General features: G+C 40.9%; 1 protein-coding gene across 1 annotated transcript in view; it reads left to right on the top strand.

The window, feature by feature from the left end:
- The window catches only part of SCARB2 (scavenger receptor class B member 2), a 79,394-nt gene that overhangs the window by 46,625 nt on the left and 16,084 nt on the right, over positions 1-16,685 (top strand). Inside the window, exons 3-6 of the mRNA XM_055588828.1 lie at positions 131-278; positions 2,141-2,329; positions 8,554-8,645; positions 14,586-14,705. Coding sequence (XP_055444803.1) covers positions 131-278; positions 2,141-2,329; positions 8,554-8,645; positions 14,586-14,705 — 549 coding nt within the window. The remainder of the gene's footprint in view (positions 1-130; positions 279-2,140; positions 2,330-8,553; positions 8,646-14,585; positions 14,706-16,685) is intronic.

Genomic DNA, 16,685 nt, shown 5'->3' with positions numbered 1-16,685 from the left:
GTATCTGCAGTTTCTCCCAGTATACTGAGAATGTTATATTGAAAATAACTTTGATGATGAAAAAAATGAAAAGTGTATTACTTAACAAAGTGTTGCCTATTTTCAAACAAGATCCTTTTCTTTCTTTTAGGGAACTCAGAAACAAGGACGATATTCAATTTGGAGATAATGGAACAACGATATCCGCTGTGAGCAACAAGGCCTATGTTTTTGAACGAGACAAATCTGTTGGAGACCCAAAAATTGACTTACTTAGAACATTAAATATTCCTGCATTGGTAAGTAGGCATTTTAAATTTCATTATTGTGGATTTTAGAAGAAAGGAAAAAGCTAAGTCCATTACAGTTTTACTTTGCAGTTCAATTCAGTTCAGTCGCTCAGTCGTGTCCGACTCTTTGTGACCCCATGAATCGCAGCACGCCAGGCCTCCCTGTCCATCACCAACTTCCGAAGTATACCCAAACTCATATCCATCAAGTCGGTGATGCCATCCAGCCATCTCATCCTCTGTCGTCCCCTTCTCCTCCTGCCCCCAATCCCTCCCAGCATCAGGGTCTTTTCCAATGAGTCAGCTCTTCACATGAGGTGGCCAAAGTATTGGAGTTTCAGCTTCAGCATCAGTCCTTCCAGTGAACACCCAGGACTGATCTCCTTTAGGATGGACTGGTTGGATCTCCTTGCAGTCCAAGGGGCTTTTAGGAGCTATTAAGTTATATATGTAGGTGTGTGTGTATATATATATATATATTTAATATGTATATATTTTAATTTTTTAATATGTGTGTGTGTATATATATATATATTTCCCCTTCCATTCTTTGGAGAAGGCAATGGCACCCCACTCCAGTACTCTTGCCTAGAAAATCCCATGGATGGAGGAGCCTGGAAGGCTGCAGTCCATGGGGTCGCTGAGGGTCGGACATGACTGAGCGACTTCACTTTCACTTTTCACTTTCATGCATTGGGGAAGGAAATGGCAACCCACTCCAGTGTTCTTGCCTGGAGAATCCCAGGGACGGGAGCCTGGTGGGCTACTGTCTATGGGGTCACACAGAGTCCGAAACGACTGAAGTGACTTAGCAATTCCGTTCTTTAAAGTTCATTTTAGACTCTTTTTGAGGTCTTTCAAATGTGGTCTCTTCAAATGGTGACAAAGTGCAAATTTTAAGATTTTTTTTTTTTTCAGTTTCTTCCTGTGTATTCAGTATCAGACTTGTGCAAATAAGCGTGTCTCTAGGATTTTGGAGGGTAGCTGATCATATTTAAAGTGTTTATTTTCCCTCTTGTTTTTGTTCAGAAACTCTAGCAATAGCATTTACTTGCTACTTTTTTTTTTTTAGCTTCTTATTTTGTATTGAGGTATATCTGGTTAAGGGACTCAGCCATACACAGACATGTATCCATTCTCCTCCAAACTCCCCTCCCATCCAGGCTGGCACAATATAACACTGAGCAGAGTTCCAATTGGTCCTTGTTGGTTATCCATTTTAAATATAGTAGTGTGTACATATTTAGCTTCCTATGATGGATTTTTTTTTAATCCTCAAAATATGTATTGACTTTCCCCCACCTCCTTTTAAATAGCAGAGACTGGGCTGTTGAAGCCAACCTAGTATGATTTATTGGGCTCTGTTTTTAACAGCAATTATAGCTAATGAAAATACATGAGACCCAAGAAATTTCTACTCATTCCCTCGGAGGCTCCCATCCTAACTCCTAGGTGACCACTACATATGCGCCTGGACAATTATGGTGGACCCAGGACCTGGAAAGTATTAGACCCCAGATCAGGCCCAGCCCAGCTGCCTAATGGGGCAGTTTATGGGGGCACCCCCAGCCTCTAGCCTTGATCAGGAGGAAGATGGTGCCACCTTGTGGCAACGATGCCAATGCACTGCAAGAGTTGTTCCCTTTCTGCGGTTCCTGGGTTGCAAGTGAGGATCACATTTAACGAAATGTAATATTGAGAAAGGACAATAAGTGAAGAGATTTCACTCTCAGCCAGAGAGGAGCTCACTGGCTGATTTTTCAGCTGTTTGATCTCAATACTTACATTTAGGTCTGCAGCCCCCTTTGCTGAACGGGCAGTAGGTGGTTGGGGCGCAGACACAGCTGTCTGAATTTGCCTGTGCTCCTCAGACCGCCATGGAATGGACCCAGCTGCCCTTACTTCGGGATATCATCGAGGCCCTGCTGAGGGCCTATCAGCAGAAGCTCTTTGTGACCCACACGGTGGATGAACTGCTCTGGGGTTACAAAGATGAAATCTTATCCCTCATCAACACTTTCAAACACGACGTCTCTCCCTATTTTGGCCTGTTTTATGGGGTAAGTCGATTTTTCTTTTCAGAAACTGTGTTCAGCTGAAGAGGAGGGCATTCCAAGCCAGATTGTATCTTCACTTTGGGTGAATTGCTTGGCATTCTCGATCTCTTATAGAGTATGTGAAAAATAAGAAAGTGCTTTAGTAGGGGAAGAAAAACTTCTCCCACAATTTCAACATGCTAACCAGCACTGACTTTGAATGAGTGTGAAAAAAACGTATGAAGTGGGGCTGTGTCATTAATCTTTCAAAGTGTCGTAAATATGAGTGATCAATGTCAAGTCTTGTTTCGATGGCTTAGCGACTAAACCCATTGATCAGCCTGACAAAGGCAAACGAGAAACTAAATAGGGATGTGATAGTATGTTAGGGATGGGAAGTACTTATTATATTTTCAGACATCTCATTTGTGAAAGATGTTGGATAATTTGAAACGCCGTGTGCCCCTCACCTATGATTCATTTAGCTTATATGTGGAATTTTGCATCATTTCTTTGCAGATTTTATTTACTTTGATATGCAACCCCAAAAATGGGCTTCCCTCGTAGCTCAGCTGGTAAAGAATCCACCTCCAAGGCAGGAGATCCTGGTTCAATTCCTGGGTCAAGAAGATCCACTGGAGGAGGGATAGGCTACCCACTTCAGTATTCTTTGGCTTCCTTGGTGGCTCAGCTGATAAAGAATCTGCCTGCAATGGGTTCAGTCCCTGGGTTGGGAAGATCCCCTGGAGAAGGGAAAGGCTACCCACAACAGTATTCTGGCCTGGAGACTCCCATGGACTGTGTAGTCCATGGAGTTGCAAAGAGACGGACACAAATGAGCAAACCAAAAATATCAGCATTCAAGTAATTATTATTTGAAGTGTATGTTATTAACTGCTCGAGCTTGAAATAAACTAAAATTGAAAGTGAAAGTGTTAGTTGCTCAGTCCTGTCCAGCTCATGGCAACCCCATGGACTGTAGCCCTCCAGACTCCTCTGTCCATGGAATTCTCCAGGCAAGAATACTGGAGTGGGTTGCCATTCTCTTCTCCTGGGGATCTTCCCCACCCAGGGATTGAACCCGTGTGTCTCACATCTGCATTGGCAAGTGGATTCTTTACTGCTAGTGCCACCTAAAAGCAATTAAAGTCTGTATCCCCCTGCCCCCCCCCTCAAAAAAAAAACACTTGAGTGAAATGGATAGTTGAAAGGTTGATAAATGACAGACTTAAACTCAGGAAGAGAGGGTAAGTTCAGGGCAGGATATGTAATTGTGATTAATTTCCCCATCTTTAAATTTGTGGTTATTCTCTGGCTCTAACTACTGAAGAATATCACCTCATCCTGTAATCTCTTAGCATTTCAGTTGGTAAATGGTGGTAACACAGCCCCTGTGCTGTCAGGGATATATAACACTTAAAAACTATTCAAACAAAATGGTAAACAACTTTTAGATATTACCGTCACAAGAGGAGGAGGGTCCTAATCCTTCACTCTGGGCAAGCAGACTCAATCGATGTTGCCTGGAAGGTTCCATCTGACAGGAGCCCAGCTTCCATGGGACCAGAGGAAGCACTGAATTCTTGTTAAGTTGTGACTAAACTCCTGTCTAGAAATAATTTCAGGGAAACTCCCTACAGAGAGATACAAAGGCTACCACCCATCTGCCAAGTAGATTCTATTCCTCATACCTCAGTATTTCTCTGATAATTTTTGTTGTATAGCTTGCTTTTTGTTTTACACTGACCTCATCAGACTTATGGGGCTTCCCAGGTGGCGCTAGTGATAAAGAGCCCACCTGCCAATGCAGGAGACATAAGAAATGTGGGTTTGATCCCTGGGTCAGGAAGATCCCCTGGAGGAGGTCATGGCAACCCACTCCAGTATTCTTGCCTGGAGAATCCTGGAGACAGAGGGAGCCTGGTGGGCTACAGTCCATGGGGTCACAAAGAGGCGGACATGATTGAGGCAACTGAGCATGCATGCCTCAGACTTACAACTAATATCCTTAAATACCTATTAAAAATGTAATTCACATTTACAGGCTGATTTAAGAAATTGGTACTTTTGCTTTCCCACAGGAAGAATGTGTTGATTTATTTTTTCTTCTTTCTCTGCCTCCACTGTATCTCTATAAAACCTCATTAGTGAAAAACCCTAGCATTGCTCAGTTGGATTAGTACCTGGCAAGGATTTCCCACATTCAGGAAAAGAGCACGAGACATCGACTCAGAGGGTCTGGATCCACATCCTGACTGTTTAATTTAATAACCAAGGGACTTCTCTGAACCTCAGTTTCATCATTTGTAACTTGAGACTAAAGGTATCCACACTTCAAAGCTTGTTTGAAATAGCCAAAATGAGAGTCCACAAAAGTGCTTTGCAAACTATAAATTGCAACACACACATCAGGAACCGGTTTTTTCTTTTCTGTGACTCACTTAGAAAAGAAGACCCTGAATTACTAATCATATGAACGGCTGGTATATGTTTCCATTTTGGAGGTCTGTGTTTCCAAATAAACTCTCTCTACTGTTGTTTTTAAAAAGGCAAAGGTGTTTTTTGTTCAGTTTTTTATCTGCTCTAGCCAAATACTGACTCTATCGCCAGCAGTACAGAGGTCCACACTTGGGCTGCCATTCATTCAAGACTGGGACAGACCGTGGGCTTGTGTACTTTGCTGGCACCTACCGCTCTGCACCTGTCTGAGCCTGGCCTCCAGCCTTTCCTTAATCCCAGTGATATCTACCACATATCCCTCTGATCCCCTAGACCATTCCACCTGCTCCACTGCACCTTGTGACTAAAGAAGAAAACTTTAGTTAAGGCCATTGAACATTTTTTCCTTCAAAGACTTTAATGATGAAACAATCAAATGATTTGGTTGTTTCATCTTTAAATGGCGGGACAGAATGTGAGAGTGAGTCGGAAGAGGTGATACAGACAGTGTGAGAGCAAGACAGCTCCTGAGAGCAAGAGACCTGGCTGGGTGTCTCTTAGTTGCGTACTGGAAAGCCAGTCAGGATATCTGTACCTGTTGATTTTAAGGTACCTCTGTTTTCCTTGGCATAAAAGAGTTTAAGCACCTCCCAGTGCTTGATGTATTATATAAAATGATGGTGGCTGGGAAGTATCTTTGAGAAGTCCTATTGCATGGATGGATTATGCATGTTTTATGCTAGCAGTATGAATGATGTCTTATTCTCAGAACATTTCTCCACCTCCTGCAGTAATATGTTTCTTGTATCCAACCCACATCCCTACTGCAGTAACACAAAACCTATTTATTCCTATTTGTCTTCAAACAACAAAAGTTCTAGTGAGTAACAAGGAAGCATTGATATTCTGTGTCTGACTCTTAGGCCACTAACAGTTGGGGAGAACTCTTTGAGTGACTGAAATATTTAAATGCTAATCACTTCGCTTAGCCTACATTTGAGTTAGGTGGAGGACTGCAAGAAGTAACACACGTGTCTTTTTAAAACTTGGTGGTTCAACATTCTTTTGTGTGAGTATGCTTCTAAGTTTATTGTATGTTCACATTGTTGCTCTCAAAGAGAGGTCCCTTCTCATATCTTAAAGTCGTGTAAAATTTCATATGTGGAACACAATGTGACTATTTGTATGTGGACAGTGTTGACATATTGACATAGTTGGTGAAATAATATTGTGACAAAAAGAACCCAAGTAGGCAAAAAAAAAAAAAAATTGAAAAGAGAATTCACAAAGGGTATGAATGTTTTTTAAGGCAAATGATTGAATGAAAAAAGAATTCAACCTCACTGAATACAGAAATGCAAAAAGAAATAAGAAACCCTTTTTTTTGTTGACCCAATAAGCAAAGTTTAACAAAAGGCATCTGAGGAATGTAAATTGATGTATCTTGCTCTTTCCACTGAGTGATCTTGAGCAACTTGCTAATGTGTTTCAAAAGCTTTAAAAATGTAATGTTCTTTTATCTAGCAATATCACCTTTAGTGGTCTATTTAGAAAATAAAAGCACAGAAAAGTTTTTAATCATAAAGATATACATACATTATTCATAGTAGCAAAAATTTTTAAACTATTCAGTAATAAGAAAGTGGTTAAATTATTTCCACCTAATATGAAGTCATTAAGTTGTAGCTAGGAAGAACTTTTAATAATACAGGAGATATGTTATACACATAACTAAAGAAATTGTATATATGTATAAAAATTGTGTGTAGCATATGCTACACATATGTATAGTACATATATATATATATGTATAAGTTCTATAAATAAATTTTCTATAGAAAAAAGACGAAGAAGAAACAGACCAAAATACTAAAAAATAAAAAAGTGTATATTGCTTCTTAAAGTCCTCCACTTAACTCAAATGTGGTCTAAGCTAAGTGGTTAAACATTTAAATGTTTCAGAGTAATGCGTGCTATTTCCGGGAAACCAAAACTCCATTCCAGGTGAAGAATTTGTAGGAATGTACAGAGTATCTGTGTCATTAAGAAGTGTAACCTGAAACGAATATACAACTCAAGAAAATTTTGGTTGAAGAATGGAATTATATTAATGTCACTTTCTTCTATTCAAGTATAGTCAGGTCCTGGTCCTGGATTTATGCTTTTTTTATTTTTTAATTGAGATATAATTCACTCAACATAAAATCAGCATTGAAAAGTGTGCCGTGCAGTGGCTTTTATCACATTCACACAGTTGTGCGACTGCCACCACTGTGTAATTCCAGAGCATTTTCATCACCTGCCCCCAACCCACAGACTGTTAGTTTCTTCCATTCCTCATTCCCATCAGTTCCTGGTAACTTGAATCTACTCTCTCTATGTATAGCTATGCCTATTGTGGGTTCGATCCCTGGGTCGGGAAGATCCCCTGGAGAAAGAAATGGCAACCCACCCCAGTACTCTTGCATGGAGAATCCCATGGGTGGAGGAGCCTGATGGGCTACAGTCCATGGGGTCGCAAAGGGTCGGACACGACTGAGTGACTTCACTTCATTGTCGACATACATATAAATGGAATGGAATTTATATGAAATCATATAAATGATTTCACACCCATGTTGTAGCACATATCAGCACTTCATTGTTTTTCATGGCTGAGTAATACTCTGTTGTATGGATATACCACTCTTTGTTTATCCATTCTTCAGTTGATGTATATTTGATTTATTTATACTTTTGGCAATTAAGAATTATGCTGCTATGAACGTTTGTATACAGGTTTTTGTATGGCCATTAGATATAAATTTTGGAGTAGAATTCTCTTGGGTATATTACAGAAGTGGAATTTTGGAGTCTTATGGCAACATTATGTATAACTTTTTGACTAGCTGACAAAGTGTTTTCCATAGCAACTGCCACATTTTACATTCACACCATCAGTGTAGAAAGGCTCTAGTTTCTCCACATCTTCACCAACACTTGGTCTTTTCCTTTTTTAAAAAATTGCCATCCTCATGGGTATGAAGTTGTATCTCATAGTGGTTTTGATTTGCATTTTTCTAATAACTGATAATATTGAGCATCTTTTCATGTTTTTATTGGTTATTTGGATGATTTCTCTGGAGAAGTGTCTCTTCAGTTCTCTGTCCATTGTTTAATTGGGCTCATACTTTTTAAAACCATAAAGTAATAATATGGCCAATATGGGATTTAACAAATAGTCACTCTATTCCCTAGTTCTGGTTCAGTCTCATGAGGCATGTAGGTTCCACTAGGGCAGTTTCATAAAGATTCAATGTGCTAGTTACTGTATCATTTAGGGTTCTCTAGAAAAACAGAATCAGTAGAGATTTGTATATTTATTGAGGGATTTATGTTGGGTTGGCCAGAAAGTTCATTTTGCTTTTACCCTAGGATATTATGGAAAAACCCAGATGAACTTCCAGCAAACCCAGGATGAAGGAATTGGCTTATATGATTGTGGGGGCTGCCAAGTGGCAAGTCTGAAATCCGTGGGACAGGCTAGCAGGCTGGAAACTCAGGCAGGATTTCTATGCTGTAGTCTTGAGGAGAGAATTCTTTTTCCTCTGGGAAACCTCAGATTTTGCTTTTAAAGCTTTCAGCTGATTAAATGAGCCTACGTACATTATCAACAGTAATCTCCTTTACTAAAGCTGAACTGATCACATCTACAATATATAGCAACATCTAGAGTATTGTTTGGTCAAACAACTAGGCACCGTAGCCAAGTCAACACATAAAATGAACCACCACAGTTATCTTAAAGAACCATATTCACTTATTTTCAGAAAAATGGGACTAATGATGGAGACTATGTTTTTCTAACTGGAGAAGACAATTACCTTAACTTTTCCAAGATTGTGGAATGGAATGGGAAAACGTAAGTCTAATGGTTTATCAGTATAATTATTTTTTCAATTTTCATTTAAATTGAATGTCCACTTCTGCTTTATTTTTTTTTTAAATTAGCACAATCATTTTTGGGTAAAAAATATAGCAGTTAAAAATCTATAATTATGCAAAATATCCTATAATATAAATAATATAGTCTAACATGTAAAATTATTATTTTGTAAATCAGGATTGGGGTAAGTACTCCACAGATTAAATACTAAATTATTAGTATTAGTATACAATTACCATATAATGATATGTAGGTTTCTCACGGTTAAAGCATGAATCACAAGCCGGTGAAAAGGTTCACTCTTCCTCTTGTTACTGTTTGTTGTTGTTTAGTCGCTCAGTCATGTCCAACTCTTTTGCAGCCCCATGGACTGTCCTCTGTCCATGGGATTTCCCAGGCTATAGTACTGGAGTGGGTTGCCATTTCCTCCTCCAAGGGATCTTCCTGACCCAGGGATCGAACCCACGTTGAGTGATGTGTGGCTGCTGGGCAACTATTTTTCAAATTGCTGTGTAGGGGGAAGGAAAGAGATTCTTTTTTTAATTTAGTGATTGTGCATTGTTTGTGTATCTTTCTTTTATGATGAAATACATTTCAGTTCATTGCTATAGAATTTCAACATTATTTCACATTTATAATTTATAAACAAACTGCCTCCAAAACCAAATTTCTCCAAAGAGGAACTGAGGCAGCTTGCAATTAAGTCACACATAAAGCAAAATAATTTTTTTAGGTCATAGAAATTAGAAATCTTCAAGAAAATGGAGATTAATTATTCAGGGACTGTGGTAAGAGAAATTTTCTTCTTGAACATTAAATTTACTTTAAAGCTTCCCAGAAATACAGGCAAGAAAACTGGTGTGGAATATTATCTTTACAATTTTCTATAAAGCAAAAACTTTTTAAATTAAAAAAATGTTTTTAATTTGTTATAACACATATATCCAGGTGCATACACATATATTTACATACACATACACATACTCATTCCCAAGGACGTAAGAACCCTGAAAGAATATAAGAAACTGGCAACAGTGTTGCCTTTGGAGGCATAACTAGATGACTGGGTACTAGGCTAACAGAGAAATTTACTTGTGAACATAATATAGCTTGAGAAGGCAATGGCAGTCCACTCCAGTACTCTTGCCTAGAAAATCCCATGGACGGAGGAGCCTGGTGGGCTGCAGTCCATGGGGTCGCTGAGAGTCAGACACGACTTCACTTTCACTTTTCACTTTCATGCATTGGAGAAGGAAATGGCAACCCACTCCAGTGTTCTTGCCTGGAGAATCCCAGGGATGGGGGAGCCTGGTGGGCTGCCGTCTATGGGGTCGCACAGAGTCGGACACGACTGAAGCGACTTAGCAGCAGCAGCATAATATAGCTAGATTTTGTTTTAAAGCCAATCTGTTGTTTTCTTTTCAGTCTTTTAATCCTTCTATATATGTGTTGTAACTACTGATACAATTACCATATAATGATATATTATTTCATATATTTACACTTATTTCGACATTCTTTTTCACCCTTAGCTGGTTATGTCTGTTCTATCCTTGCTGCTGCTGCTGCTGCTGCTAAGTCGCCTGAGTCATGTCTGACTCTGTGCGACCCCAGAGACGGCAGCCCACCAGGCTCTGCTGTCCCTGGGATTCTCCAGGCAAGAACACTGGAGTGGGTTGCCATTTCCTTCTCCAATGCATGAAAGTGAAAAGTGAAAGTGAAGTCGCTCAGTTGTGCCCGACTCTTGGCGACCCCATGGACTGCAGCCTACCAGGCTACTCCGTCCATGGGAGTTTCCAGGCAAGAGTACTGGAGTGGGGTGCCATTGCCTTCTCCGATTCTACCCTTAGATTATACTTAATAGTTTTTTTTTTTCCTAACAGAATCATAAGTTAGCTATTATCTTTCTTCTTCCAATGAAACAATATCTTTACCCATTTCTTAACACAGCTTCTGTGTTATTCTTGTCTACAACTTGTTTCACCTTTTTAGGAAGCCAAATATAACTTAAAAGTTTATTATTTTTATAGTAAATTAAAATGCCAATATATTTTATTAATTTGTTAGTATTTTTCTTCTCACATCTTCCCTTTGGGTTTAGTTTTTTTTTATTGCTGAAGATCATTAGTACAGTGGTTCTCAAACAGGGCAGTTTTGCTCCCCAGAGGACACTGGGTGATGTCTGGACACATATCATCACAACTGGAGGTCGCTACTGGCATCTACTGGGTAGAGACCTGGGATGCTGCTAAACATCCTGCAGTGTACAAGACAGTCCCCTACAGAGAATTCCATCAGTTCAGTTCAGTTGTGTCGCTCAGTCGTGTCCGACTCTTTGCGACCCCATGACTGCAGCACGCCAGGCCTCCCTGTCCATCACCAACTCCCAGAGTCCACCCAAATCCATGTCCATTGAGTTGGTGATGCCATCCAACCATCTCATCCTCTGTCGTCCCCTTCTCCTTCCGCCCTCAATCTTTCCCAGCATCAGGGTCTTTTCAAATGAGCCAGCTTTTCATATCAGGTGGCCAAAGTACTGGAGTTTCAGCTTCAACATCAGTCCTTCCAGTGAATATTCAGGACTGATTTCCTTTAGGATGGACTGGTTGGATCTCCTTGCAGTCCAAAGGACTCTTAAGAGTCTTCTCCAACACCACAGTTCAAAAGCGTCAATTCTTCAGCGCTCAGCTTTCTCTATAATCCAATGCTCACATCCATATATCAGGCTCAAAATGTTACTGGGTTGTTTGTTGTTGTTGAGTTGATAAGTTGTGTCCAGCTTTTTGCAACCCCATGGACTGCAGCACCCCAGGTTTCCTTGTCCTTCATCATTTCCCAGAGCTTGCTTAAGCTCATGTCCATTGAGTCATTGATGCCACCCAACCATCTCATCCTCTGTTGTCCCCTTCTCCTGCCTTCAGTCTTTCCTAGCATCAGGCTCTTTTCTGATGAGTTGGCTCTTCACATCAGTTGGCCAAAGTGATGGAGCTTCAACTTCAGCATCAGTCCTTCCAGTGAATATTCAGGGTAGATTTCCTTTAGGATTGACTGGTTTCATCTCCTTGGGACTCTCAAGAGTTTTCTCCATCACCACAACTCAAAAGCCTCAATTCTTCCACAGTCAGCCTTCTTTATGGTTCAACTCTCACATCCATACATGACTATTGGAAAAACCGAAGCTTGACTATACTAGGTTGGGAAACCCTTTATTAGTAGTCGTTTCAGTAAGGATCTGTGGGTGGTAAAATTTCTTAGACTGTGCATATTTAAAAATATCTTTATTTCACATTCAGTTTTTAATGATTCTAGTTTGGTATGGAATTCTAGTTTGACAGTTCAAAATTATGAAGATACTACTACTCCATTTACTTTTGATTATCTTTTTCCTTGATTTTATTGCAGTTTTACTACAACATAATCCAAATTTGAATTTATTTTATTTATTCTGTTCAGCCCTTGGAGCATACTTTAAATCTAAGGCCTTCTATCTTTCTTAAAATTTGGAAAACTTGCAACAATTATATCTTAAATTATTGCCTCTCTGTTGTTCACTCTATTCTTACTACCCTCCCCCAAACTCCCACTAAACGTTTATTGAAGCCTCTTGATATAGTCTCTATGTCTTGATCCTTTCATTTTTAATCTTCCTAAGATTATATCTGTGTAAATTCTTGGAAGTAATATTTGATTTAGCCTGTTCTTTCCAACTATGTACAGTCTAGCGTTTATCCCAATAGAGAGTTTTTCTTACAGAAACTGTTTCTATTCTGAAGACTTCTACTTTTTATTCTTTGGGTCTCTCTAGAGAAGACTCTTGAGAGTCCCTTGGACTGCAAGGAGATCCAACCAGTCCATCCTAAAGGACATCAGTCCTGGGTGTTCACTGGAAGGACTGATGTTGAAGCTGAAACTCCAGTACTTTGGCCACCTGATGTGAAGAACTGACTCATTTGAAAAGACCCTGATGCTGGGAAAGATTGAGGGCGGGAGGAGAAGGGGATGACAGAGGATGAGGTGGTTGGATGGTATCACCGACTCAATGGACATGGATTTGGGTGGACTCCGGGAGTTGGTGATGGACAGGGAGGCCTGGCGTGCTGCTGTTCATGGGGTCACAAAGATTCGGACATGACTGAGCGACTGAACTGAACTGAACATTTATTTTATTCTTCTCTTTTTATTTGTTAGTAGTTTGCTGTTCTTTTTGAAGGATGCTGTTCTTTCGTTTGTCTCTTTGAGGATACTAAACAGCCTATTTATTAACCAGATTGTTCAATTAATTTAATTTCTTCAAAAGTGAATTCATCTTATCATTGTTGATTTTGTTGCCTATCTCTTAGCATAAGTTGCTTTCATTAAAAAAATGTTAACTTGCAGAATTATTTTCATTGGTAAGTCTGTTATCTATCCACCTGCTCATCCATCCAACTATCCATCCATCCTCTCACCTCTCCCTAGGTAGCAGGTATGCAGTAGTCCACCCAGTAACCCCCCAAACCAGTATACATGGTAGACCTCCATCTCACAATTATGCAGAGCATGAAAAAGTTAGATATTATCACCGACTCAGTGGACATGAGTTTGAGCAAACTCTGAGAGAGAGTGAAGGACAGAGAAGCCTGCTGTGCTGCAGTCCATGGGATTGGAAATAGGCGGACATGACTTAGTGACTGAACAACATCACAGATCTCACCAAAAAATCAGCAGGCATCTTGGCCCAGGTTCTGGTTGTAAGGTGTCTGGGGCTTTCTACCTCCCTGCGACTCAGCTTTGCTTTCTTCAGCCTTTCTAGCTGAGCAGAAAAAATCCCTGCCCTAGATCCTGATTTCAAGCCCTTGATGGACCACCTTTAATCCTCACCAACCTCAGAATCTAGACTTGCAGATCTTTCTCTTGGCTTCCATACCTGCAGCCCAGTAGGCCAGCAGCTGTAGCCTTCTCACTACTTGGCATTTGTCACCTTTCATTGTCGAAAAAGATGTTTGTGCTTGAGTAGAGTATAGACCTTTTAACTGTTTCCTTTTATGGTTTATCAACCACTGCTCTGTGATTTTACTTGGAAGAGACCCTTAATACATGAATTTAGAATTTCACCTTGACCAGAAGTTGGAAGAATTCCTGTTTTTTGCCCATTCCTTCCTATCTTTTGCATTTTATACCATTATTCAAGGAATTAATTTTTAAAAACCTGCTATCTGAACTGTGCTCTTAGTGAGTATAAAATCAACTCAAAATTAAACTTTCTTGTGACCCAAGAGAAGTCTTCTGTTAATTTTGGATCAGAGAGCTGTTTGGAGGGGAGACAGTTAATGATCTATTGTGAATATTATCTTCCTGAACATGTCTGTCCAGAGTTCATCTGACTGTGGGCTGGCTGTGAACACGGCTGTTGTGAATGGCAAATTGGATCACTGCTTAAAGCACATGGATATCTCTAAACCTTTACAGGAGACCCTCAGTTTTGAAGGAAGGGAAGAAGGATGTTTGACTGTTTTCTCTGTCAGAATTGATATTTGGAAATCAGGGCCCTGCTTTTCCCCCTCTTGATCCAATATCACCCTGGTCTGTGTGTGAACAAGGTTCTGTGGGTAGCCAAGTCCCAGTTAGGTCTTGAGAAGTCCAGACCATTAAAAAAAAAAGCCTAGGGACTTTGCTGGTGGTCCAGTGGTTAGGAATCCTCCTTCCAATACAGGGGCTGTGTGTTTGATCCCTGGTCTGGGAACTAGGACCCCACATGCTGCGGAGCTACTAAGCCTGTGCACCACAACTAGAGAGCCAACATGCCGCAACAAAGGGTCCTTGCACCACAGCTAAGACCCGACAAAGCCAAAAATACATAAATAGGTAAATATATCTTTAAAAAAAGCCTAAAATCCAGTGTGACCATCTGGACTCTTGCTTGTTTCCCTGTGACAGGTCGCTTGACTGGTGGACAGCAGATGAGTGCAATATGATCAACGGAACAGATGGAGACACTTTTCACCCATTAATCACCAAAGATGAAGTCCTTTATGTCTTCCCATCTGATTTTTGCAGGTAAGAACTTGAAATGTGAGTTCTTTGACTACACGGCCGTCAAAAATATGAGGGATATATATAATTGCACTTATTTGATGAGGATATTTAGGCTATGAGTGACCAGCGATAATGGCATATTGAAAAACAAGAGAAAGTGTAGCCATTCACAAACCAGCTGTGTTGGTTTGAATAGGAGCTCCACCACTTAACAGCTGTGTGACCTTGGAAACATTTAACTACTCTTTGCCTCACTGTCCTCGTTTATAAAGTAGGGACAGAAATAGTTACCTACTTTGGGAGTTGTTTTGAGGATAAATGAGTTACTTTAATAAAATACTTAGCCCAGGGCCTGTCACACAGTAAATAATATTAGTTCTTCATTATTATGATATCCTCTATCGGATGTGAAATTTGCTCTGGTCTTCTTCCAGTTGCTGCACAGAAGATAAAGAAATCATACCGTGGTCCCTACTTCAGAGTTCATAGGTCTCTGCTGAGCACTAACCTTCCCGTTGAGCATATCTGCTCACACTTGCCCGCATCTGTCCCTCTCTCCCACCTGCTGTTTCTCTCCAGACACCCATGATGAAGCCCCCTCCGTGGGAGGAAGGCATCCTACTCCACACCCCGACTCCCATCTCCCCATCGTTACCTCTCCTTCCACCCTTCACCATCACACTGCTCAGATGAGTAGCCGATCACGCAGCCTCCCTTTCCTCTCCCGCACCCTCCTGCAAGGCTTTTTATGAGACCTCCTACATTGGAGGTCACCTAGTTACCTTTGACTCTATAGCATCTACATTCTCAAGAATGGCTGTTCTTCTGGCTTTCATTTATTGTTGTTCAGTCACCAAAGCGTGTCCATGACCCCGTGGACTGCAGCATGCCAGGCTTCCCTGTCCCTCACCATCTCCCAGAGTTTGCCCAAGTTCATGTCTATCGAATAGGAGATGCCATCCAACCATCTCATCCTCTGTTGCCCCCTTCTCCTTCTGCCCTCAATCTTTCCCAGCATCAGAGTCTTTTCCAGTGAGTTGGCTCTTCGTATCAGGTGGCCAAAGTATTGGAGCTTCATCATCAGTCTTTCCAAAGAGTATTCAGGGTTGATTTCCTTTAGGATGGACTGGTTTGATCTCCTTGCTGTCCGAGGGACTGTCATATCTCACACAGTTGAGCACCTCCCCAGCCAGCCCTGTGAGAATCACTGTAAATCTCCCTCATCTCTTGCACTAAATTAGCCGCAAGTGCTATTCATCCTCCTCAGAAAGAGCTCTTCTTTCACTCCCCACTCCATCCCCAGTCTCTGTGCCACAGTGCAGACCTTTTCCAGCTCTGGAGCAGACTATCTGTCACCCTCCAGCCAGCTGTTCTACCTGGTCAGTATTTGTGGAAGGACCAAAGAAAGAGAACATGTTTAAGTGCGATGAGTGAGACAAGGAAACCTAGGAGGGCAGGAGGGGCTTATTAAAGATTTGCCACAGAGGCAACTTTTTCTTGTCTGGTACCACCACTTGTGAAGAGCCACTTGGCAGCACTTAGTAACGCCAAAGACCTCCAACCCCATGGTTTCACACGCCTCTCCAACATGGGTTCCCTAGCCTGAAGAACTTGGGTACCTATGTGAAGGAGACTTACACATCAATTGTAGTTAGGAAAACACTGGAAGTGTTGCCAGAAATAATCAATAAACGATCTATAATTGGAATAGAAAAGTTTTACTTGAGTCAAACTGAGGGCTGTAGCCCAGGAGACGCTAATTCAGAGAGGACTTGAATTGTATTTTGTCAGACTACAAAATGTGGGAGGCGTACAAGGCAAAAACCTCAAGGTTACAGTTAGTTACATGAGTTGTTTATCAAGAAATATAACTGGACCTGTCGAGAAGTAAGGGTGCTTGTTAAACGAGGGTTGGCTGGGATCTGAAATGTTTGCCTAATTGCAAGGGGAGACCTTGACCCTGCAGAGTTGCAGCTGACCGCTGCTAGGAGATACTGTTTT

This window comes from Bubalus kerabau, chromosome 7 (assembly GCF_029407905.1).
Source record: "Bubalus kerabau isolate K-KA32 ecotype Philippines breed swamp buffalo chromosome 7, PCC_UOA_SB_1v2, whole genome shotgun sequence".
NCBI classification, from domain to species: Eukaryota; Metazoa; Chordata; class Mammalia; order Artiodactyla; family Bovidae; genus Bubalus; species Bubalus kerabau.
The sequence above is the reverse complement of the archived record's forward strand: the minus strand, read 5'-3'. Positions and strand labels throughout refer to the sequence as shown.